We start from the raw sequence: 25,100 nt of genomic DNA, 5'->3' as shown, positions 1-25,100 counted from the left end.
TTTACTCTCCATTCCCCACCCTCCCCTCTCTGCGAGGTCTCCTTGGCAGTTGCCATGTGGGGCACCCGTACTTGCCCTTCTCTCAACTGTCAGTCATGCTAGCATACCACCAGCGGCCCCACCCCAACCTTAGAAAATTCTGAGCAGGGAGAGCCTCGGAAGCCCGTTGGCACAGGAAGAAACTGAGCCGGGAAAGGAAGCGACCCTCAGCCCAGAGGAGGCCGAGCTGGTACCGAGATCACTGTTCTGGTCCAAGGCTTTTTCTTTGCTCCTCGAGGCCTTTTCCCCATCAAGCTTCATTTCTGTCTTGTTCTCAGCTCCGGGCTTCCTGCTATGCTCCTTAATGATGGCTTTGGGGGTGTTTAAAGCCAGACTATGGCGAGGCATCGTGTGAGGAGGTGAGGGAGCCCTGTAAAGGGGCGCCTCGCAGCACCTCCCCCATGTAGTGAGTGCTCCTGCACTGCCTGCTAGAGCAGCGTCGCCAGCTGGTGGCCCGTGGGGTCCGAAAGGTTGGCGAGAGGATCTGACAGCTAGCAGCCTCTCTCCCCCACGGGAGTCTTGGTTTTCAGATGCCCCAGGGCCGGGTGTCCTGGGCTGCTGCTCCCGCCACCTACGCGCCTGGCACTGCCTGTCCTGCCTGAGGCAGCCCGCCTCCCTTGGGGCAGGAGCTTTCCGCAGCTTCTCAGCCGGCGGGGCTGGCATTGCCTGTTGCTGGGTAATCTCCTGTGCTGCCTCATACACTGTGCACAGAGGCAAGGCCAGGGCGCTTAGGGATCTACCTCTCCGGCCTCCTGGCACATAAAGTAGGGAAGGCAGGTGTGCATGTGTGGGGCCTCCCACCCTCCCCCACGGCCAGTGAGTTCCCTCTGTGCTGTGCCTCCTGTGGCGACCCCGAGCCACCACAGGGAGCGTGTCCCCCGCCTCACCATGCCCCCAGCTTTGTCTCAGACTTACAGCTCCTGAGACAGGAGAGGAAAAACAACTAAATGTTCCCCAAGGCAGTCAGAATTTCCTCTGTGTCTTATAGCTGAGCTCTTAATATTCTCTCTCTCTCTCTCTCTCTCTCTCTCTCTCTCTCTCTCTCTCTCTCTCTCTCTCTCTCTCTCCTGATTAACTAGGGAGGGCAGGACCAGCTGAGAGGCTAGTAGGCTCTATAAGGGCATCAGCCTCTGCCTGGCTTTCACTTCTCTTCCTTCCTCCGCACCTTTCAGTAAAGGCCAGCACCTTTCTGGCCTGCATGCACCCCAGGCAGAGCATGTGCCTCACTGCTTAGAGCAGAATGGCTTAGTCCCCACAGTCTGTCCGGCTGAAGTTCCTGAGTGAGGATCTGGGCAGAATCTAGACAAGAGAAAGGAGGGGAATGGGCCCGGCTGGTGTGGCTCAGTGGTTGAGCGTCAGTCTCTGAACCAGGAGGTCATGGTGTGATTCCCAGTCAGGACACGTATCTGGGTTGCAGCTCCATCCCAATGTGGGGCTTGCAGGAGGCAGCTGATCGCTCTCGTTGATGATTCTCTCTCATTGATGTTTTTATCACTCTGTCCCTCTCCCTTCTTCTCTGAAATCAATTTTTAAAAAAAATTTAAAGGAGGAGAACAGTGTGGGGGAGGGATGGGGGACTAAGTATGATTTCCTGCGAGCCCAGGGCACTGCAGCTGCTGAGAAAGGGACTGTGGGAAACAACAAACCCATGGCCCGCCTTCCCGCCCTCATTCGCTCCCGGGCTTGGAGCGCTAGGGGCTGTCCAGGTCTCCTCTTCCCTCCTCCGCCTCACCCTTCCCCACCCACCAGCGTCTGAGAGAGAGGAGGCCACAGCTCGGCTGGGTGGGCACTGAGGTGTGTATGTTGCCCAGGCCTGAGAGCTCTTCCTCAGTAATTAAGACACATGCAAATTAACAGCCTGTGCCGTTTGTATTAATTTGGTAAATAAGCCAGAACAATTTCATTAGTGGCACATTAATGTGCTTGGGAGCAGGAGGATGTGTCCCATTGTGAGGCAGCAGGACCCGCCGGCTGCCCCGGCCCACAGACAGGCGGGGTCCGTTGTGTCCAGCTGGGCATGGCTGGCTGGGTCGCAGCCCCCCCGCTTTTGTCCCTGTCATAGGGAAAGACCCCCTCAGCTAAGCGGAGAGGCATCTGCCACCCATTGGCTCTTCCCATCGACCCTCACTTTTCTTACCTCCCACCCTGAATTTTGCATGGGGCCCCCAACCTGTAAGAACCCCAGAGCTTTTTTTTGGGGGAGGGGGGGGGGCGCGGAGAACCAGCGGTCTAGCTCAGCCAAGCAGGTTGCTGCCGGATGTAACCATGGAGGCTGCTGTCGGCTGGCAGGTTGAAGGAGACGAAGCAGTTTACATGAGCTTACCTAATGCACGGGGCCCTCTCTTCTTTTTACAGGAAGGAAGCAGCTAGAGGTCAGGTGACTTAGCCAAAACTTCACGGCTAGAGTTAGGATTTGAACCCAAGTCTGTCTGACTCCCAGGATCTGTGCGTTTCCTGCAAGCTCTCGGCCCAGTCAGTCCCCAGGCCTAGGGGAGATGGCCGAGGATAGTATAAGCTTCGTCCCCCAGGGAGCGCACAGTCTGGCTGGAGAGTGAAGACATTTGGAAATGAAATAGCTGTCCCTCCCAGGAAGTGATAATTGATGATGAAGTGTCCGTGTGTCAAAGTGCTTAACTTAACTCTTCTAAGTGCTTAACTTCTGTATAGTAGCTCGTTCGATCCATGTGCCATCCTGTGAGGGAGATACTGTTGCAATTCCAGCTTTACAGTAACAGGCACAGGGAAGTGGAGTGGCCCTGCAGATGGTAGGCGGTCTGGCTCCGAGTCCGTGCTCCAGTCCTCGGTGCTGTGTACCGTCCCCTGCATGCCAGAGGGAGGGCAAGCCCATCCGTGTGCAGAGTGCTTCGCTCTAGCCAGGGCTCAGGACAGCCTTCATGGGGCTAGTTCAAGGCCGAAAAGTCCAACACACTCCACTAGTATCAAGAGCTGAAGGCAGCCGAGACCGGTTTGGCTCAGTGAAAAGAGCGTCGGCCTGCGGACTGAAAGGTCCCGGGTTCAATTCCGGACAAGGGCATGTACCTTGGTTGCGGGCACATCCCCAGTAGGGGGTGTGCAAGAGGCACTGGTCAATGATTCTCTCTCATCGATGTTTCTAACTCTCTATCCCTCTCTCTTCCTCTCTGTAAAAAATCAATAAAATATATTTTTTAAAAATCTGAAGGCAAGCCCTAGCCTATTTGGCTCAGTGGATAGAGCATCAGCCTATGGACTGAAAGGTCCCATGTTCGATTCTGATCAAGGACACATGCCTGGGTTGCAGGCTTGATGCCCAATAGGAGGTGTGCAGAAGGCAGCCAATCAATGATTCTCTCTCATCATTGATGTTTCTATCTCCCTCTCCCTTCCTCTCTGAAATCAATAAAAATATGTTTTTTTAAAAAAGAGCTAAAAGCAAGAGATGCTGGCACATGACTGGGCCATCCGAGTGCACTGTGAGCCAGCATCACAGCATCCTTAAACACCTGGAGGTCAGGTCTGGCCACCAGGCATCTAGGCTGCTCGCTTCTGCCTTCACCAGACTTACCACCAAGGCACTTCCTCAGTGTGGTGCCCCCTTCCCCTTCTCATAGTCCTCGGGCAGTGTCCTCCCCGCCACACGCCCTCACCTCCTGCACCAGCTCTAGCGCTGTGTTTTTCTAGCTCTCAGTCTCAGCAGGAGCATTGAAGAGAAGAGCCACCACCTGTCCCTTGCTGACACTGCTATGTCCATGTATACACTTAACTCTGGTACCCTCAAGGCCAGAGCCCATCCATGTACACACCAAATGCCCACACAAACATATGAAGCCCTCTGGCAGCCCATGGTAGTCACCCAAGGCCTGAGCTCCTGATGGTACATGCCATTGTAGGGGCCTCCAAGAATATAAGCAATGCGAGTCTTTAAATTGAACGGAGTAGAGCTTGTATATTTCTCTCTTATATTGACTGCCAAAAATTTGGGTCCCAAATTTTTGGCAGTCAATATAAAAGAGAAATATAATGAAGGATGCACACATCTCCTTGGGCATGACCCGCTTAACCTTCCGCTTGTTCCCCTGTAGCTCTCCCAGAGCTTGAGAGGAGGCATCTGCCACACACTGGCCTCACGGTGAATTCCATGTGGCCGTCCAGGCTGGGGCCTGTCCAGAAAGAGGCACAGAAGCAGGACTTAGCCAGAGAGGCCGGAAGCCAAGAGGCTGGGAGCAGCAGGACCGCCGCCCAGCCCTGTCTCTTCGCCGAGGCAGCCCACCTCCCCTGAGTGCCTCTGCTTGACTGAGAAATGACCGGGGCTGTAGCAGCTTAATAAAGGGGAAGCAGAGACTCAGGCGACAGCTTTATCTCCCTCCGTAACTCAAGATGGATTCAGTGGCAGCATCGTGCCCAAGGCCAGAGATTTCTTTCTCTGCGGCCCACCGGGCCCAGGGGCCTGTCAAGCCCAAGTTAGTGTATCGATTGCAGGGTGAGCGGCGCTGTTTAAGTGCCCTGTCAGTGCTCGCCCGCAGAGAGCCTGCTGCTCCGCGGCAGCATGGGCCCAGGGGCAGCTGCTAGTTGCTCAGTTCTCCCTCTAATATGAACCCTTGAGAGGCCAGCCTCTGGCTTTCGGCCGCAGAGAGAGGTGTGAATTCGGGATTGCCACGTGGAGTAAGGTCTCTGTGTGGATCTCTTGTAGGAATAGAGGGAAGCTGCCCGCTCAGTTGACTTTGCCACCCATCTCTACGGTTCTTGCGTTCATTTCCAGCAATCCAGTGCCAGGAGGAGTGACGAGGGTGGCCATCAAGCTTGTCACAATCACCCTGGCCCACCACTGGCGACTCGAGCCTGGAGGAGGCCATGCGCTCGTGCACAACAGCCATGCTAGTTTTAGGGAAAGGACACTTGGCTCCTAACACAGCGGAAGGCAAGAGGTCAAACCTGAGACCTCTACCAGCTTCGCTGCTTTTGGCAGGACAGAAGGAGGTGCCTCATGAACCCCCAAATACAAGGAGGGCAGTGGTTTAGTGGTGAAAGCCAGCATTAACACACACACACACACCTGTTATCTCAGGAGTCCCTAAACACAAGGCAGCACCTTTCTTGTCTTCCTCCTGCCTCCCAAAATCCTTCTGGAACCTGCTGCTTCTTGGCCTTGGCATGTTTGATAAAGCTTGGCAAATTAAGAAGGATAAGAGATGGTTTTTCTGTGTATCTTTTTTTAAAAAAACAGAGTTGGCATACAATATTATATTAGTTTCACGTGTACACATAGTAATTCAACATTTGTATAGCTTATAAAGTGATCACAATAAGTCTGGTAACCATCTGTCATCGTACAGTTATTACTATATTTTGTTGTTGTTGTTAATATTGACGCGAGGATATTTTTCTCCATTGATTTTCAGAGAGTCGGAGACAGGGAAGGGGGAAGGGAGAAAGAGAAACATATTATTGACTACATTCTTTATGCTGTACATGACATCCCTGTGACTTACTTAGTTTATAACTGGGAATTTGTGCCTTTTGATTTCTCATTTTGCCCGTCCCTGTTTTAATATGGCGGCCTCCTGCTCTGCCCTTGGTCCTCTTACTGTTGGGGCACCCAGTGGCCCCGCAGCGGAGCTTCCCTGGGGCTCCGGTGCCCTGGGCATTTGCAAGGGGCAAGAGGCCCTTCACGAAATCGGTCGCTCACCCCGATGAGTTTAGGTGCCTCACCAGCTGGTGAGCTCCTGAGACACCTGTTTTTATCAAAGCGCCATATTGCCCACCTGCCCTTCTCCCCGTACGTTAATTGCCAGAATTAGACAGGAAGAACACACTTTGTCACCTACAGTATTAGATGCTGGTTCTCCCTGCTTCAGCCCCTCAGCAGGTGGTGCAGGTGTTGGGTAGGCTCACTCTGGCTCTACCAGGGAGGTGCAAGGCACCATGGTGTTGATCGTGGTTGAAGCTGGCATGACCTGGTGGGAAGCAAGGAGGGGGTGAGAGGTGTGACTGGGGGAAAGGGTGCTGCTGAAACAGGGCTGTAGAAAAGGAAAGGAGGTGTGCTCAGCTCTGCTCCTTCCTAGCTGCACTTCCCTTCTCTGTGCCTCGTTTCCCCACCTACAGTACCAACTTGGGTTTGGATCTGTACAGACAGTGCCTTTTCCCGTAGCTCTGATAAACTCTGCCTACCCTCTTCTGTACCACATCTCAATTTGGGGCGCTGTTGAACTTGCTTTTACCCTTGAAGGGTTAACTGTGGACCTCAAGCAGAAAGAGGGTGTCCAAGAATGGGAAAAGGCCAGGGTCCTTCCTCCCTGTCGCCGCCCCCTCTTTTCCTCCCACTGCCCTCTGCATAGCCATGCCATCTCATCCACTTTGTCTACTTTGAGGAGTTATACCCGCTGCCGTCTCTCCCGCTGAGGCAGAACCAGACAGGCGCTGCTCCCTCCCTTTGCCCCTCCAACCCTCTGCCCTGGGCTGCTGCCACGGGCTCTGGCCCAGGCTTCAGAGAATTCTCAGGTATTTAGACATTCATTTTATTGCTTAATCGAGCTTGAAGCCATTACAAGTTTTTACATTTGGCAGCAAAGGCTTTCACAGTCCCCTTTAGCAGGGGAAGAAAATCAAAGGGCTTTTTCCTGGGCCATTGCCTCCTTGAGGTGGGAGCAGATGCATCGCCACTATGGCCACAACAGTGAGGCCACCGTCTCACAGGAGCAGAGGCAGTTCTGGCTCTGGGGCCTGGGTCTCACAGGGACCGGGGGGCTTCAGAGCCCTGGAGCCTTGTGGGGACCTCGGGGGGGTTCTGAAGCTCAGCACCAGCACACAGTTCAAGGTCTGAGCTTACAGCAATTGCTCTTCCTCGGGGGGCACCTTCTGGGGTCAGCCCCTAACTGTTCCTCTTAGTGCACTTCCTGCCCACTTGTCCCATCCTTCCTCTCCTCGCCTCTCAGGCAGCCAGTTTTTTTTTTACCTTTGTTAAATTAAGCATTAATTCATTCAGCTCCTCTAGAAGAACACAAGCTCCCCTCTCCCCAGGGATTGCCCTGCTCCCAGAGTCTGCCTCTCTTCCTAGCAGAGCTGGGGGAGGGGAGAAAGCAGTGGCATGTGCCCAGAGCTGTCTGCTTCTGTTCTCACTCCTGACCCCCAGCTAGACAGACAGACAGACGCGCACGCGCACGCGCACGCGCGCGCGCACACACACACACACACACACACACACACACACACACAGCTAACAGGGACTCCCTTACGCTAAGGAGTGGAGTTTACCCTGTTAGCTCTCTGTCAGACAGAAGGGGAATTTGAAGTTGCTTTGTCAGTGATGTATCTATCTGGGGGGTGAGAGGCTAAAACGCATAGAATCAACTTCCAGAACTGAAGCGAAGGGCTCTCTCACATGCTCCTGCTTTTCTGCTCAGCACTTCCTTTCCCTCCCTGGTTCCAGCTGCTCCTATCACATGTAGTGAACCTGGTGGCTGCTGCCCAGGGCTTGAGCACTGGGCCTGAGCATTGGGCCTCGGCGCCGTTTCTCCGCCCCCCCTCCCCACGCACACACACCCAGGGCCATCCCCCCCCCCCCCCCCCCCGCGCACTGACTCCGCCCCCTTTCCCCCGCCCCAGGTGGAGGTGGAGGTGGAGAGCATGGACAAGGCCGGCAACTTCATCGGCTGGCTGCACATCGACGGCGCCAACCTGTCCGTCCTGCTGGTGGAGCACGCACTCTCCAAGGTCCACTTCACTGCGGAGCGCAGCTCCTACTACAAGTCCCTGCTGTCTGCCGAGGAGGCCGCCAAGCAGAAGAAGGAGAAGGTACGGTGTGGGGCTGGCTGTGGGGCTCACGGTGGGAGGGGTGCCCCTCCCCGGGCTCATACTTCCTGTCACCACCATTCACACCACCGCCTTCCTACAGCAGACAGAAGTGGTTCTGTCTTTCCCCAACTTGAGTCACCCTGGTTGGTCTCAGACCCCATGTCAGGAGCCACATAAGAACCAAGGCAGGTGTCTCAGCCGTAAGCCTGTCGCAGACCTGCTCAGGCGGGTCAGGGCGGTGACCTCGGATCAATGAGAGAAATACTGGGGGAGCCCCTGGCGCAGGGGGTGGGCGTCGCTCCTGCTCCTTCCCCATTCCTAGCCCTTCCCGCAGCCCACATCTGCCTTCCCTTCACTCTGCCCTGCAGGGAAGCCCATTTGGGAAGCAGCCCCACGAGATGCATAAAGCTGTTAGGACAGCAGATTTACAGCCCATCCGTGACTGCAGACAGCGCATCAGAGACAGGGGTGGGTTGGAAAGCAGCTTTAGGAAAGAAATGGACGATTGAGGAACCCAGTGGGTTTACTGGTGGGAGTGGGGCTCAGCACCACCCCCCAGCCTCTTGCCACTCACTCATGACCCAGCTCTGCTAATGGGATGAATCAGCCGGCCACCAGTGTGGCAGAGCTTCCCTGGGCTTGAGGAGGATTTCATGGGACAGCCATGCTGAGCCATACATTTGTTCCAGGAATAAACGTTGCCTTCCCTCATGGGGCCACCCTCTGGCTTGCAACTCACCTCTCAGAGCCAAGGCCCATCACTGGCCAAAAGGAATGGGGGGCTTCGGGGCCCCAAAGGCCCCTCATTCTCCTCCAGCCTGGAGCAGCCAGCTCCTCAGTCAGTCCCGTCCCACCTTCTTCCCAGAGCACACATGGCTTCTCCCGGGGACTGGGCCCCGGACCACCCTCCTGGGTCTCTCTCTTTGCTTCCATCTCCTGGGGATTGGGGGGGGGGGGGGGGGAGGGGGAATGCCGTCCAACAAGCTAGGACAAGTGAAAGGGACTGCACCCTGGGAGGAGTGGGCCACCAGGAGGCCTCTGAGGAGGTCTCCACCTTCCTCGTCCCAGCTCCACTCACAGAACCAGTTCCCCTCACAGAAACCCTGCCTTCCTGGAGGGGTGGGGAGCAGGCAGCCTCGGCTCCTACAGCAGAGTGCTCCCTCCTGGGTTTCCTGTTTGTGACAGCTCAGCCTAAGGCTGCCACCCCGTGTCCTCCACCCGCTGCGGGGAGTGGAGGAGTGGCGCTGGGCTTGTGTACCAAGGGCTGAACCCTCACTGAAGAGGTAGCAGCTGGGGGGTCAGCGTGGCAAGCACCGGCCTCTGGGACTCGGATTCTGAAAGTGTCTCTGCTCCCCGGCTACTCAGCACATGAGCCCAGTAGCCACCTCTTCCCATCTAAGCGGTCCTCTACGTGTAGAGGCTCCAGAGGGACCCAGGAGAGGACAGAGAGGGGACTCTGGCCTGAGCTGGAGAGGTGGGTCCCTTGCCAGGCGCATCGCTATGGATTTGCCTGAAAGAGCCCAAGTCGTCTTTGCACCGATGCCACAGGATGACGCCGAGGAGTAATTACCAGTGATTAATTACTCACACAGGCTGCATGTTTTTATTCTGTCTAATTAAAATGCAGTGCACCGCTCTCAGCGCGGGGCCTGCCTTCCTTCTGGGCCCTTCTCCTGCTCGTGTCTCTCTCTTCAAGACTCCCGGGAACCTAGCCGGGCTTGCCTCTCCCTGGTGGCTGGTTCCCCGGAGCAGCACGGGCAGAGCTTTGCGGCAGCCCTCAGGGTTGGCAGGGCTCAGGTGACTGCGTATCGGAGGTGTCCCCAGGGTCCCCAGTCTTCTCCACTTGGGACGCCATGGTGGCACCTGGGGGTCAGAGATCGTGGCGGTAGCCGTGAGCTGAGGAAAGGAAGCACTGAAAGGTTGTGTGAGACCAGGAGCATGCGGAAGTCTTCAGCGAGTGTGTTGTGTGTGTGTGTGTGTGTGTGTGTGTGTGTGTGCGTTGTGAGTAGGTCTGTCTGGCTGCTGCTTTCCCGGCCAGAAGAACTTAGCTGCTCCCTGCCAGGCCTCATTCCTCCTCCACATGCACTTTGCACTTCTCTCCTAATAACGAGGCTGTTCTGGCCTCCCCTTCCTCTGCAGGAGGCTAATGCAGAATTTCCTCCCCCCCCCCCCCCTCCTCCTCCTCCTCCTCCAGGGATTCTGGGCAGGCCTGAGGACCAAGGAGGGAGCCGCCAATGGCAGCTGCATAGATTCCCTTTCTCCCACCACTTGTACCCTGGCAAGACCTTGGACAGGGTGGTTTGGCCATTGACTGACTTTTATTAAGCTTTGCTTCCCTACCGAGGGCTTGAAGGCCTCCACCACCTCCTCAGCAGCAATACTCAATAGAATTTAGAACGGAGAGGCTCCAGCCAGTGGCACCTCAGTCTCCATTGCCCATCTCCTGCAGGGAAGAGGGCCTGGGCTCCTTGGGGAGGAAGAGCAGGGAGGGGGCTCCAGGAGCAGTGAGGGCAGGAGGAGAGACAGCCTCTGCTCCTGGGCCGGCCTTGCCTGTGCCTGGCCAGGGGGCTGCTTCCCTGAGGCGCCACAGCCACAGGACAATTGGAGCCCCAGATGTAGAGGGGACGTAACCAGGACGGAGCTGGTACGACAGCAGATGAGGAGGGAGGGAGGTGCTTCTCTTGCCCTTTTTCCATCTGGGTCTATAGCCAGAGCCCTGGAGGAGTCACAGAGGGGCCCTGTCTCAGGACAGCTCCATCCTGGCCCTAGCCATAGCACGAGGCCTGCTGCCCAAGCCTGACTCAGGCTTGTCTCTCCCAAAGGCCAAGAGCGTTCACAGCTCCCACACCTTCATCCCACCCAACGCCTTGGCCCTGAGGTCCCTCCCCAGCTCTTCCTTCTGCTACGAACCTGGGGCAGAGCCTCACGGCACTGACTGTATCTGTTTGCGCAGTTACTATTTCTGCCGGAAGGGTCTTTGGGTTTTCTTGTCAGGGCTCTGAGCTATCAGAGGGCTCGGAGTGGCTGTAGGAAAATGGCACATGTCTGGCAGGTGTCTCTCCACTGCCCCAGTTCTACAGAAGGGCAACATAAGACAATATGGGCAAAACCAACCCCTGTTGAAGGGTGGGGACATGGGCAGCCAAGCCTGAACCAGCTGACTGACTCCTTCCCACCAACAAGCTTCCCTCCCGGCCAGGCTGCATTTGCCAGCGGGTGGAGGGCCATGGCAGCCAAGCCCCAGGGAATGGCTGGTCACCTCCATACCCCAAGGGAGAGGGGGAGCCTTCAGGGCTCTCCTCAGAGGCAAACCCAGCCCTCACTTAGAAGTGGGTTCCTCTATGTGAGGTGCAACTCTCCCTCTTCTGTCCTTTGGCAACTGCATGCTGCTGGTGTCTTCTCAGCTCCCGAGGCAGCAGCGTGCACCCCACTGCGCCCCTCCTGTCGCCCAGTGAGCTGTGGGGCCTGTCATAGACCAGTGGCCCCTTTATTGCCCTCCATGTGGGAGCAAGGGGGCTGAGAGCCATCCTCAGGCTTTCGTTTACATCACCATGCCCTCCAGCTGCTGCCCCCTCAGCCTGCCCTCCAGCTGCTGCCCCCTCAGCCTGCCCTCCAGCTGCTGCCCCGAGCCTGTAGGAAGACACTCCCTCTCCCAGGGGAAACTTGATGCTGTCACCCAAGGCTCTTTGACTTGAGTCATTAGCAGTTTCTGCTCTCACCCTGTCAGTCTGTTCCCAAATCGTCAACTCTGCTGTGGAACCTCCTTCCCCCACAGCTGAGGGAAGCAGGGTGGAGTTTGGGTGGGAGCCCAGAACTTCTCCCAGGCTCCGGCCCACTCCAAGCCCATCTCGTCTCTCTGAGGCGGTGCGAGTCCCATGATGCTCAGAGCTGCAAGGCTCTCGGGGCTGCCCGGCATGACTGACTAAGCAGTCCCTTCCCTGAGCGAGGGGACAGGAGGACAGGCTACGCCTCGGCGGGTTGCAGGCCTTGGAACCAGAAGGAATGGGGTTGTGGTCCCCCACCCCCCGGCCAGTGCTCTCAGTGTCTGAGCCTCAGCAGGATGCAGCCCCTGGAACCGGAGGAATTGGGGCTGCTCTTCCCTCTGCCCCCCGCCCCCCCCCCCCCCCCCGAGTGCACTCGGTGGTCCTAGCCAAGGCCTCTGATTGGAGAGGCTCTTTCATAGGAAAGTACAAAGAGCCCCTTCCATAGGGCAGGGGGCCTGGGCCGGTTAGGGCCTGTCTCTGATCTGACTGAATAGAAGTTCTACCCCCTCTTCTCCTGGTGGCCAGGCCTGGGCTAGGGAAGCAGAGGTGTCTGGGTGCTTGTGATGAGGGAGGTGGCCGTGCTGGCAGGACAGGTGTTGGAGGCAGTGAGAGGGGTCAGGAGCTGTTTGGGGTAGAGCCCAGCCCTGACCAGGGGCCCAGGAGCTCAGCCTCGGACGTGGAGGCATGCCTGTGTGGGAGGCCGAAGTTTGGACTGGACATAGAGACAACTTCCATCTTCCTCAGCCACTCCCTGGTGAAACAGGGATTTGGGGTACAGATCTCCTGTGGGGTTTTGTCCGACGAAGATGAAGAATAAATTCATGGACAAGCAGATTTCTTTAATAAAAATGTAGAAGTGTGTTGGAAGTATAGGCAAACTCCATCTGGGCAGAGGCGTCCCCAGAGGGCCTCTGGGGAGGGGCCCCTAAATGGGTAAAGCGCGCTCTCTCTCTCTCTCTCTCTCTCTAATTCAAAGAAATCCTGCTGGTGTCCCTCTGTCTCCAGTTTATGTTTGAGCAAGGCCCTTTCTAACTGGGCCTTTCATTAATTGAGGGCCCCCATGCTTTCCTCATTGGTTATTTTGTTACATAGCATCAGTTTCAAAGGCCAAAGCCCATGTGGTGAATGAAGCCTCTTTCTCTCCCCCTTATCTTGCAACATTCCTCTATTCTCTGAAAATGTGTTTCTTTATCTAACCCTGTGACTTTTCTTTATCCTCTGTGAATGCATGTGTGCCCCATCGTCCCCCCACCTCCACCCCCACCCTACCCCATTACCCTGTGGCCTTTTCTATCCTTTGAACAAGCAAGATGAGCATTTTGGCCTCTCCAAGCTGCTCAGGCCAGGGCTGCTTTTTCCCCAGCTTGTAATTGCTTTAATAGCTCAGGCCAAAGATACCTCTGTCCTTCATATGCATTCCTCCCCCACGGGCCCCCTTTGTTCCCTAGACCTGCCTAATTTGTCCTCAGAACTCCTTTCACTGGCAGTCCCTCCTTCCCCACCCTGGGCCTGGGTAGTTCCTGTTGCTCATGCCAGGCCTCTGGTGGGAGGACACACACTTGTGCCACATTAGAGGCGGGAGCCTGGCCTCCGTGGCTGTGACGCCAGGAGGCTCAGTAAATCCAGTGTTCCTCTCCTCAGCTGCTTCCTGATGCCGCCCAGGAATCCGCATGTCGGCGGGTGATCACGTGTCAGACTTTCACCAGGGAAGGAAAGGAGACTCGGAGAAGGCACCTCTGAGCAAAGTTAGACGACACAATTAAGCCCCACTGCTCAGGCTGCCTGCTGCCTCCAGAGGCCCAGTCAAAGCCAAAAGCCTCGGGGAGCGCTCTGAGCCAGCCTGCCTGTGTTCAGGTCCTGGCTCTGCTACTCCTAACAAGGCCATGTGCCACAGTTGCCTCTGTGAAGCAGGTCGTATTCATCTCCGCTCAAAGGGTGGTTGTGAGGATTAAGTGAGTTTATACTTAGAGAATGTTTAGAATGGCTCCTGGGACTTAGTAAGCATGTAAGCTTTTGGCTAGTTCTTTTATCACCCCTGCTCCTGTGTGTTTGTCTGTGGGGCCGTGTGGTCCAGTCCGCAGTCCCTCACCGCCTTCCCCTGCTCAGCTGGAAAGCCACCTCCCTTCCCTGGCTGACAGGCCTGGCTGCTGGGATAACTTCCTGGCCGCAGGATTGGATCTGATGCGCTGTCACGTAGCATCAGTGTCTGAGCTGCTGCTTCCCTGACAGCTCAGGGCTGGTGAGGAAGGGAAGAGGAAGGCGGAGGGGGCAGTCCCACTTCTGAGCTGGGGTCAGAGGAGCCTGCTGGAGATGAGGACTGAGAAGGGGCGTTCCTGCACAGTGACAAGCCCGCCCGTCCCCAGCCCAGGGCTGTCACTTGTAGAGCCTCCGGAGTGCCAGTGGCCCTGTGACAGTCAGAGTGACCCTGCAGAGTGGTATGGTGAGGGGGTGGGGCCCCCAGAACCACTCCAGGGCCAAGGTCCCGTTGGTGTGCATGAGAATCGCCGGAGCCTGCGCTGTTCCATTTCTCGGGACCTTTAGAACATCCTGCTTGGGTAGGCATGCCATGGGCCCCGGGCACCTGCATCTTTAATAAGCTCCCCAGTTGCTCTGATGCCTGCCGGAAGTTGAGAGCCACTGGATCAGATGCACTTAAGAGCACTCTTCCCCACTCCTCCCGGGAGTAGGAGTGTTCCAGGGGCCAGCCCAGTGCCTCCCGTGGTACCTCCCACATTCACTCACCTCGGGGTGACCCACGTGCCTCAAAGTCCCTTTCCTGGTTTCCTGTCTGACTTCACTTCCTCATCCTCCCTCCCCTCCGCTGGCCACGCGCAGGTCTGGGCACACTACGAGGAGCAGCCTGTGGAGGAGGTGCCGCCTGTGCCCGAGGAGAAGGAGCGCTCGGCCTCCTACAAGCCGGTGTTTGTGACCGAGATCACGGACGACCTGCACTTCTACGTGCAGGATGTGGAGACAGGTGAGTGCTCAGGCCCAGCCCAGGCAGCGCCGCCTCAGCTCCTGGCTCTGCCAGTCACCTCCGGGCCTCCCCCACTGCCCAGCCAGCAGCCCCAGCCCAGCCCGCTCCCTGCGTGACCTGCAAGTGCGCCTGGCGTGGGCGGCTGAGCAGGTCCTCTGAGGACAGGTGAGGTAACCGATTCTGCCTGGGTGGTGCTCTGAGACTCTTAGGTAATTGTTTTGCTCCAGGCACCCCTGGCTAAACTGGGCATGAGGATTTGTAGCCCTCAGCCTATGGGGAAGCAGTGAACAGATTGTCTATGTGGTCAGGAAGCAAGAACTGGCATCTCCCAGCCCTCTCCCCCTCAGCCTCCTGGGAAGGCCGGTGGAGGAGGGAGTGTGGGCTTGTCTCTGCTGGGGTTTCTCCTCCAGAGGTCACCACAGCCCCGAGGGGTAGCCGTTTGCCATGGAAACAAGAGGCACGCCAGGGAAGTCCTCCCCAGTGGTCTTTCTAAAGGACTCTCGCTCTCCATCCTCCTCCTTCCTGCCCTCCAGTGCCGTGCCCTGTGGCCGGGGTCCCCGAGCAGAGACCTCAGCCCAGCCTCCCACCTCCTCTCCTGTAACCTGACTGCCTCATTGCCGCCCAGGGCAGAGCAGAGGGCTCTTAGAGCCGCCTGGAGGGCCAAGGGGGTGGAGAGGACCTAAGATGTCAATGGCACTCAGGGCGGCCCCCTGGATGACAGGATGCAGCTCTGCTCGGCCCCTCAGCCCACCCAGGCCCACTCCAGACCAACAGCTTTGTCTCCGCCACTTCCTCTCTAATGGCATTTCCCAGGCAGCTGCTTTTGTGCTAATGTCATTTCGCCAAGGAAAACTGACAGTTTCGAGTCCTGTACCTGAGCTGTACTTGGGAGGGGGTTAGCAGGGGAGGGGCAAGGATGGAGCTGATGAGCCTTCAGGGTCAAGTTCTCTTTTCCTGTTGTTAATCCTCACCAGAGGATATTTTTTCCCATTGTCTTTAGAGAGAGAGAGAGAAGCATCTGTGTGACAGACACATCGATGATTGGTTGCCTCCCAACCCGGGCAGGGATTGAACCTGCAGTCTGGGTATGTGCCCTTGACCGGAAATCAAACTCGCAAGCCATGGACTGACACTCTAGCCATTTAGCCATACCAGCCAGGCTAGATCAGGTTCTCTGAGGTCAGCTGCCATCCTGGTGGAAGCTGGACCAGACATTGCCTTGGGAACGAAGCCAAGAGAGACCCAGCCTCCGGGTCTGCGTGGCCAGGAAGGAGCCTTACAGGGGTGGTATTCCTGAGCACAGGCGCCAGCTAGACCCTGCGCAGCGTACCCAGCTCCCAGACGGCTCTGCCTCCCTCAGTCCTGCTGGGAGGACTCCCCTTGAATAAGGACAGGACCCAAAAGTCTCCCAGGGACAGAGCTTGACAGTTCAAGGCCTTTGACCAGTTGGTCTCTAACCTCAGAGGTTTCCTGTACCTCCCCAATCCCCCCAAACCCCTTACTCCGCCTGCTGTCTCTGTCAGCCCTAAGGAGCCATGATGCTGCAGTGAGCAGTAGCCAAGGCAGAAAATAAAGACAGAGAACGAAGGAGGAAACCGTGTCTTGTTGGAATATTGGAGAAGGGAGTGAGTGCTTCGTGGCACGAGTTGCGGTGGGCTCCGGAGAAAACCCTGTCCTCCAGTGGCTCTACAAAATCCAGGAAAATAAACCTCAGCACGCACAGCCCCCTCTTCTGCAACTTTCACCCCCTCCTGGGGACATCCTCTCTCCCTCCTCCCAATGAGACCCTGCCTTCGGGACGGAGCGGATGAAATGATGAAAGCGTTTCCATTAGCTGTAAATGACCAACCAGGTCTCTGTCTGAGGACCTCCCAGAGGGCTCTGCCTGTCTGAGGAGGCAAAGCCTGCTTTCTGTTGCCTTGGAGCAAAAAATAAAAATAGACCAAGTACAGGAGGAACTGTCTCCTATAGAGGCTTCTCCTAAGTCCCTGAAATGTTACTGTCTGGGCAGGGAACACTGTCTCAGGAGAATTCCGTGTTTACCACTCGGTGGGAGGGGGGCACTGCACCCTAAAGCCCCTGCTCTGTGGCCTGTGCAGAGGCCGAGAGTGGACAGACCTCCCATGTGCACATGCAGAGTCATCCTCAATGCAGCTAAATTTGTGAGCACAGTGCACGTGTCCGGGCTTCCACTGGGCCTTGCAAGAGTGAACAGCCAAGGGAGCTGTGGTCTGTGCCCTGGAGGAGCTCTCCATGTGTGGCAGGAACACAAACTCAGACGAGAAACTTGTAAGGCCAACTGACAAGTGTACCAGCAGCCGACACGTGTTAGGCGTCTGTTATAGCCAGTGGCGCCCTGGGCCCTGAAGGTGAAAAGAGGAATCCACGTGCACCCAGCCAGCCACCTTGACCTTGGAGAGCAAAGCAGGCACAACAGGTCTGATGCAGACCTAGAATCAAGGCCAGGAGAAGCCCCTAGGACTGATGTTGGCTTAGCAAGTGGGAGGCAGCCGGAAGGGAACCTGAGAAGATCCTGGGTGTTGCCAAACCTGGAAAACAAAACAAACCAAAACAAAAAGACAGGCAAGCGGCAGAGCCTCAAGGTCAGAGTGTTCAGGAAAGATAAGCAGGGGAGAAGAGCTCACCCCACCCCCGGTTGAGGAGGGCACTGAACTGGGATGGGAGGGAAGAACCCTAACCTGACAGCACCGGGAGTTCAGTTCAGCATGAGTCTCGCAGAGTGACTGGTCAGAGTGGCCAAGTGTGAATCCACTGAGGCTGCACCCTGTCTCAGAATTGCTCTCCGTCTTTTATGGCTCAGACTCCCAGGCCTTTTCCCTGTCCGGGATTGTATGGAGCTTATCCTTTATCTCCACTTTAGCCCCGAGGAGACATTGCAGAGTGGCTGCGGTCAGTTCTTGTAGGAATGGGCCGCAGGCTGGCCAGCTCCCATCCTGGAGAAGGTTGGTGGGCCTTGCTCCACGTCCACATCCACTCACATTCTCCACCTCCTTCCCCAAAACCCAAGAGCGTTCCCACAGACTCCACAGTCAGCAGGTCGCCATCCTGCCTTTGCAAACAGCATGAAACCTCGAACAAAGAGCAGAGAGGACCTCGCTGAGGGATGGGGACGAGTCAGGCGCTCTACAGAATTCCTCACCCCACCGACGGCCAGGCTCATCGGCCTCCCCAGCCAGAATGAGCCTCCAGAGAACCCGGCACCCTGGTCTCACCCTTTGCCTCCCCATCAGGCACCCAGCTGGAGAAGCTAATGGAGAACATGCGAAATGACATCGCCAGCCACCCTCCCGTCGAGGGCTCCTACGCCCCGCGCCGGGGCGAGTTCTGCATTGCCAAGTTTGTGGATGGAGAATGGTAAGCCACTTGGGCCCAAGCAGTGCAGCAGGAGCCAGGGCCGGTCTGTCCTCAGACCAGACCAGACATTTGCCTCTGCAGCCTGCTGCCCGCTGGGGTGTTGTTGACCTTGGCTGCCTCCCCAGGGCAGCCCTCTTTATTGCCCAGAGCCCATCTGGGTCTTGATTATCCTGCAGTCCAGCCAGCCTCCAGACTACAGAAGTGTGCTCCTCCTCTCCCCTCACTCTGTTGGGGGAGTCCTAGCTGTCTGGGGCTCTCCGACACACCCATCACCCCACTCAGGAAAAATGTCTCATAAACCCAGGCCAGCCACCCAGAGCTGTCCCTTGAGCCACCCCAACTGTCTGGGACATGAGCAGCAGCCTCCACAGGCTGCAAGGTCACTTACGTCTGGTCTACCGAGGGTAGGGCCCCTGGCCCTCCCAGGGTGACGAAGTGACTTGGATGTGTTCCCTGCTGTGGCCTCCCAGACACTTCTGCCGGCTAATTACAGCCGCTGTTCAGTGTGCTGAGTTACAGCAGCAGACATCCATCTAGTCATTAGTCTTGTTGCTTTATGCCCCAAGGACACATTAATCTGCTTCAGATGCTGCCCTCTCCCTCTCTCTGCTCCCAGCTGTGCTCTGATTCCATTAAAGGGTGACCAAAGGGCCTTGATGGAGTCTGAGCCCCGTCCTCTGCGGCACCCAGGGTGTGCTCTCTGGCCCCTGGGCAGGGAGGTGCCATGCCCGCTCCCCTGCCATCACTTAGGCTCCAGGGAGATTGACTCCTCGGGGCTGTCCCTTGAGCTCTGCCCATGATGCCGTTGCAGGTACCGGGCCCGAGTTGAGAAAGTCGTGAATCCTGCCAAAGTGCACGTCTTCTACATCGACTACGGCAACGTGAGTGGGGGTCGGGAGCTGGACGAGAGCGGGGCTCCACGCGGCTGCCAGGGGCCATTCACACAGTGGCTCCCTAGGACAGGGCCATCTACTGTTTGTGTGGCAGCCGTGGCCCCTGGGTGACCAGGCAGCGCTGGCATCTCTGGCAGAGAGAGGCCTGTGTGCACCCAGAGGTCTCTGAGTGCCCAGCCATGCCCACGCTTCCTCTTCGGCCCTGCCTCCGAAGAGAGGGCCAGGAAGGCCCTCCACACAAGCTCAGCATGTGCTTGTCCCCATCTGCTAACGTCCAGCACATCCCCAAACCGAGGTTTGCTGGCAGGGACCGTCCTGAGGTGGCAGAGTGCCTGTTGGAGCGCTGTAGCTCAGGGGTGTGGTTCCTGGGCTGTGGCCGTGGCTGTGGCCGTGGCTGTGGCTGCCCACTTTACTCAAGGACTAGAGTTGAGGGTCAGTTAGCAGAAAGCCCAGAACTGGGCCATACACACAATTTACTACCTGGCAACCCCAGGCTTGGCCAGCACGGGCAGCCAGGGCACTGCCGGACCCACATATCGGTGAGCTCTCACAGCCTGTGGAAGAGTGGTCAGGGAGCCCATTGAGGCAAGGCATTGGAGAGAAATACAAGCTGTGACTAGAGTCCAGTTATCAAGTTACATTAGCGGGAACCAACAAGTGTGCCCACACCAGGCCCAGGGTTAACGGCGTGTGAGCCGCAGCTGCAGGTGCCAGCAGGCCTGTTCTCCCAGGGCCTCACTGCAGTGGTTCCGCGGGCAGTCCCTCCGTTAGAGCCGTGGCCTAGCAGACAGTCCCTCCATCAGAACAGCCAGAGGCCTGGCCACAGGAGTGTCCTTTGGGAACAAGGGGTCATCAAGTGTGTGATGCTATTGGCCTGGTGTGTCCTCTGCAGAGAGAGATCCTGCCGTCCTCCCGCCTGGGTACCCTGCCACCTGCCTTCAGCACGCGTGTGCTGCCAGCTCAAGCCACAGAGTATGCCTTCGCCTTCATCCAGGTGCCCCAAGATGTGAGTTGATGCATCTTCTCTCCTTCCGAAAGGGACTGTCCAGTGACACTCAGCCGCTCCTGCGGCCCTCACAGACTGACAGGAGTGTGGTCTGTTAGTAAAGGACTCGGAAATGGCAGTGACTGAGGGAGTTGAGGGAAGGTGCCAGAGGTGGTGGCATCAGAGCACTTGAGCTAGTTCGTAGGAGTGGGTAGGCCCACGGCCAGGTGCACTGGGGCAAAGGCTGGTCCACCACAGCAAGCCCTCGGGGCTTGTGGGTGGGCAGTGTCAGGAAGTGGAAAAGTCACTCAGGGTCAAGTTTATTCTGTGTGTTAAGGGCAGGAGGGGTGTGGCAGGATTGTCAGCAGAAGTGTGATATGGTCAAACCTGGTTTTGAAAGTTACTTGTAGAACTGGGAAGGAGACTGGAAGGGATTGTTGGACACAACTGCATTGACAATCCGGCAAGGGACCATGCTGACCAAACCAGGGCCACGCGAGGGGGCTGGGGAGAAAGGCAGGTCTCCAGCACCGTCAGAGCAGGTGGGATGCGAGAGGGGCAGAGGCTAAGGTGGGTCTTTACCTGTGGGTCTGTTGCTGGCCAAGATAAGGGAGGTGAGAAGGGGCAAATTAGAGGCTGTGGGAGCTCCAGGCTGCCTTCTAGCTTTCTGTGTGGAAAGCAAGATGAGACGGTGGCGGATTTGAACGCAGACATGGGAGGGGAGGGGACAGCCTGCGTCCCTACAGCCTCAAGAAGAGCCTGAGGTGACTGTGCCCCTGAGAGGAAGACTGCTCAGGGCTGCAGGCCACCATTCCGGCTGCCCAGCGCCCGGAGGCCAGGCAGGCGGAGCAGGGCCCGAGGCCTCAGCCTCCAGGCGTCCCTGGGGCTGAGAGGGAGGGGCATCTGAACGCAGGATTGGAACAGGCCCCTGGAGCTCAGGGTCAAGTTTATTCTGTGCGTAATGGGCAGGAGGGGTGTGGCGGGATTGGAACAGAGCCCGCTGAAAGGCATGGCTGGAGCTCCGCTGCTGCAGGGACCTGGGGGGCAAACGTAGGGTAGGAGTCAGCACCATAGAAGATGTTCTGCCTTTTCACAAAATGACTGCAGGGCAGAGGAGAAGCAGCAGGAAAAGGTGTTGACAGAGTAAATCCAGGGCAGTCAGGCTGTGGGGATGGGGAGGCCTGAGCGTGGAGAGACCCTGAGGTGACAGTGAAGGCGGAGAGGTGGGGGCTGGGAGGTCACTGCCAGAGCAAGGCCAGCCAAGGTGGGAGTGGTCGGGCCTGGGCAGCAGGTGCCATGGGAAAAGCCACGTGTCCTCAGAGACACAGCAGGTGGGTGGGGAGAAGGACGGGGAGACATCAGATAGGCTTGGAGGGGAGGGGTGGAGAGGGATAAAGAGGGGACACTTCCTGTCCAGAGCCTGCCTCCTCCTCCCTCGGTAGGATGTGAGTGGGCCGTGAGCTGCAGGCACCTTGGGGTGACTTTCCTGGAGGCCCAGGACCAGGACCTGGGGCCCAGGTGGCCAGCTTTTGCCCAAGCCCCCCTCCCCCCGCCCCGGTGTTTGTGCTGCAGGAGGATGCTCGGACAGACGCCGTGGACAGCGTGGTGCGGGACATCCAGAATACCCAGTGCCTGCTCAACGTGGAGCACCAGAGCGCCAGCTGCCCCCACGTCACCCTGCAGTTTGCCGACTCCAAGGGGGACGTGGGGCTGGGCCTGGTGAAGGAGGGGCTGGTCATGGTGGAGGTGCGCAAGGAGAAGCAGTTCCAGAAAGTGGTACGTGCTGCGGGGGCGGCCCCCAGAGTCTCCAGCTGTCGTCACCGAGGGGACCGGGGACTGCGCCAACAGCCCGGGAGGGAGCGGGAGCCCACCATCCTGCTGTTCCTGCTGGGGGAAGATAATGGATTTCGGTTTGTTGGGGTTTAAAAAAAAAAAAAAAAAAAAAAAAAAAAAAAAAAAAAAAAAGCTAATTACATCCCAAATTAATTGGCTGCAGGTTTGGCTGAGAATGCAGCTGCAAACTAGAGCGGAAAGTTCCCTGTGCATGCACCCCCAGGCCAGGCCGGAAAGCTTTGCCAGGGCTGGCATGAGAAGGGTCAAAGCCTGTCTTGCTTTCTCACCCACTCTCACTTCCTTTTCTCTGACATACAACTTCCACGTCTACAACCAGCTCCTAGCACTCAGTGCCGCCAGAGCTAAGGGGCCCCAGGGCACTCTGCCACAATACCCTCCAGGCTGTTTATAAAGCCCCAGGGCCTGGAGCTGGCCTGAGTCTCCCTCTCAGGAGATGAGAGCTTGCTGCCCCAGGCTGGGCCGTGAGGATGGGGCTGACACCTGGGGAACCTTGCACTATTCAGGTGTCCATCGTTACGATCTTGTTCAGGGGACTAGCGGCCCCTTCCACTGAGGACCCTACTCATCGGAGTCCTCCCAGCCTCTCAGGAAGCCATAGCTGAGACCCCGGGACATACCAGCCTCGGGGGATGGGCTGGGGCCAGCTCATGCCCTCCACACTCCCTCCGAGAGGAAGGATGAGGGATGCAGGAGGGAAACCTGTGTTCTGTCTTGACCTGCCCTTTGCTTTCCCAACTCCCCAGCCTTTCCTCTCTCCCCACGTAATGTTTCCGCAGTGCGTGGTTCCCTGGGCTGCTTACGCAAGTTGAAAACTCATTTGGAAAAAGCCCGGTGTGAATTGCTCCTGTGTCTGCTCTGGACAGGAGAGGCCTGATTCTAGTCCTCCCCTGGAAATCCCCAGTGTCCTGAGATTGCTCTGAGGGGTCAACTCAAGTTTCCCTGTAGAACCAGAGATCTTAGTGTCACCCATACGAAGCTACCCGTAACGTCTCTGGGTCTAGAAAATTCCTTTTCTTTCCCTGACAAAAACACCTAACGTGTTCATTGATTCATCTAATCATTCTTTCAGCAAACATTTATTGAGTGCCTACATATCTCAGTGAACAAGAGGCAATATCCCTCCCCTGTGGAGCTTACGTTCAAGCATGAGGAGATGAGCAATAAAAATAGATATAATAAGTTGGTGAAACAGAATGTTAGAAAATACATGCACTGGAAAAGGAGAAAATATAAGTAAAGGGCAAATACAGTATGATCTCACGCACATGTGGAATCTAATGAACAAAATAGAACTAGAAGCATGGACACATGGGACATGTTTTCATTTTAAAGAGAATCAGGAGTGTGTGGGAGGGGATGGTTATAATGTTTTTAAAGTATATTTTTATTGATTTCAGAGAGGAAGGGAGAGGAAGAGAGGGATAGAAACATCAATGAGAAAGAATCAGTGATTGGCTGCCTCCTGCACACACCCCACTGGGAATCCAGTCCACAACCCAGGCATGTGCCCTGACCGGGAATCAAACCGTGACCTCCTGGTTCATAGATCAACACTCAACCACTGAACCCACACTGGTTGGGCTGGTTGTAATTTTAAGTGGGGTCATTGGAGGCCTCAAGAAGATGATGCTTTTTTTTTTTTTTTTAATCTTTATTGCTGACAGTATTGCATATGTCCTCTTTCTTTCCTCCTCCTCCCCATTAATCTCTTCTAACCTTCACCATCCTATTGTCTGTGTCCATGGGTCATGCATATATGCATACTAGTTCTGTGGTTGATCACTTCTCACCCAGCCCCTTTCCCCTGCCGAGAAGACAATACTTTTATCGAAGACTTGAGGGGGTGGGATAGTAGCCATGTGGGCCAGAGCGGGGGAGAGCCTCAGGCAGATGGGACAGCCAGTGTGGAGCTGGGAAACGGCTGGCATGCACATTGGCTTTTACTCTGAGGGAGCTAGTGATCCACTGGGCAGGAGGGTGAGGTGGCCCTGACCTGGGCATCCAACAGGGTCACTCTGGCTGCCCACTTGTGATCCCCTCATCTTGATCACTCCCTTTTTCTCTCCCTCCAGATCACAGAATACCTGAATGCCCAGGAGTCCGCCAAGAGTGCCAGGGTGAGTTTTCCCCTCAGGAGCTCCTGGGGATGCTGGGAGAGGGGGCTTGGCCACCCGGGTTCCAGCAGACCCCACCTCCCTGACGAGCCGTTTTCTCTTCTCTCACAGTTGAACCTGTGGCGCTACGGAGACTTCCGAGCCGATGACGCGGATGAGTTTGGCTACAGCCGCTAAGCAGGGAATCGGGTCCGGCCCCAGCACCCCTCACACAGTACCTCTTCCTCTGCAGGAGGGTGTCTCCGCTCCAGCCGCAGATCGGGGCGCAGAGTGGGTCCAGCTTTGCTTCACTGTGGAAATGCCTTGCAGGGCAGCGTCTGGGCTGGGGTGGGGTGCAGGGAGCCTGCGGCTCTCGAGAGCCTGTCTTCTGAGAGGACAGGCGCTGCCGTCCCGTCTCTCCCAGCTGCTAGCTGGTTCCCTGTTTTTATTTGGACGGGGGTTGTGGTTTTCTAAAAATTGTCCTCCAATCAGGAAGAAACATGAAAGACTTCGTGCTAAAGGGGGGTGATCCTAGCCCGGGAGGCCCGCTGCCAGAGAGCACCCCACTTCCGTCCCAGACTGCCTTTCTGCCCAGCTCTGTCCAGCTATTGATCATGTGATTTCTCTAATACGTCCGTTCTCAAATGCCAGCGCGCCCTCTCCTTTTCTGTATTTAAAGCTTTCGAGGCCCAATAAAATAGTACATGCTGTCTGCAGCCCTTGTCGGTCATGGTGGAGCCCAGAGCCAGGAGCCTGGGCACTGGTGGCTCCCAGGGTGGTCGCCACATGCCTCACCACACTCCCAGCGGCCTAGCCGGGACTACGCCCAGATCTCCAGGGGGCCCAGGAAGCCAGCAGAAGTGTATTGGACGTGTCTCCTCACTGCTGGAGATGCTGCCTGTCCCGTCAGGCAGGCCTGCTCTCACCGGGGCCTCTCCCTTCACTTTCACTCCTCGTGGAGGCTGGTCGTGGAGAGGAGCATGCCTGTCAGAGGGAGCTGGGCGGTTCTCCCAGGTTCTGAGCAGCCCCAAGGGTGTGGTGGGCATCACCTGGCACCTCGGCCACACGCAGAACCCTGCAGATCTCCTTTGACTCATCAGTCTGCACACTGCACAGGGCTGCCCTCAAGGACCTTAGAGATGGAGCAGCTTGGCAGGCAGTGCCCAGGACTTTGCACAGAGGACAGGCCAGGCTCAGTCCTGCCAGGACCCCGCAAGGGCCGGAACGGACTCACTGAGGGACGTGAGGCGACTCTCCTCTTCCTGGCGGCAGGAGGAAGAGCTAACCCCAGACAGGCTGGTATGGCGTGGGCAAGATTGGGGGCCCTGGTCCCTGCCCAGCTCCCTCCGC

At 56.9% G+C, this 25,100-nt stretch overlaps 1 protein-coding gene across 1 annotated transcript in view; it reads left to right on the top strand.

Annotated features, from left to right (window-relative positions):
- SND1 (staphylococcal nuclease and tudor domain containing 1) overlaps nucleotides 1–24,466 on the top strand; it is a 442,357-nt gene extending 417,891 nt beyond the window's left edge. Inside the window, exons 17-24 of the mRNA XM_084897634.1 lie at nucleotides 7,621–7,809; nucleotides 14,409–14,550; nucleotides 17,802–17,925; nucleotides 18,737–18,806; nucleotides 19,711–19,824; nucleotides 21,376–21,579; nucleotides 23,730–23,774; nucleotides 23,883–24,466. Coding sequence (XP_084753760.1) covers nucleotides 7,621–7,809; nucleotides 14,409–14,550; nucleotides 17,802–17,925; nucleotides 18,737–18,806; nucleotides 19,711–19,824; nucleotides 21,376–21,579; nucleotides 23,730–23,774; nucleotides 23,883–23,948 — 954 coding nt within the window. The 3' untranslated portion in view covers nucleotides 23,949–24,466. The remainder of the gene's footprint in view (nucleotides 1–7,620; nucleotides 7,810–14,408; nucleotides 14,551–17,801; nucleotides 17,926–18,736; nucleotides 18,807–19,710; nucleotides 19,825–21,375; nucleotides 21,580–23,729; nucleotides 23,775–23,882) is intronic.
- Nucleotides 24,467–25,100: the final 634 nt, after the last annotated feature.

The sequence above is a fragment of the Pipistrellus hanaki genome (assembly GCF_964339955.1).
Source record: "Pipistrellus hanaki genome assembly, chromosome: 10".
NCBI lineage: Eukaryota > Metazoa > Chordata > Mammalia > Chiroptera > Vespertilionidae > Pipistrellus > Pipistrellus hanaki.
The sequence above is the reverse complement of the archived record's forward strand: the minus strand, read 5'-3'. Positions and strand labels throughout refer to the sequence as shown.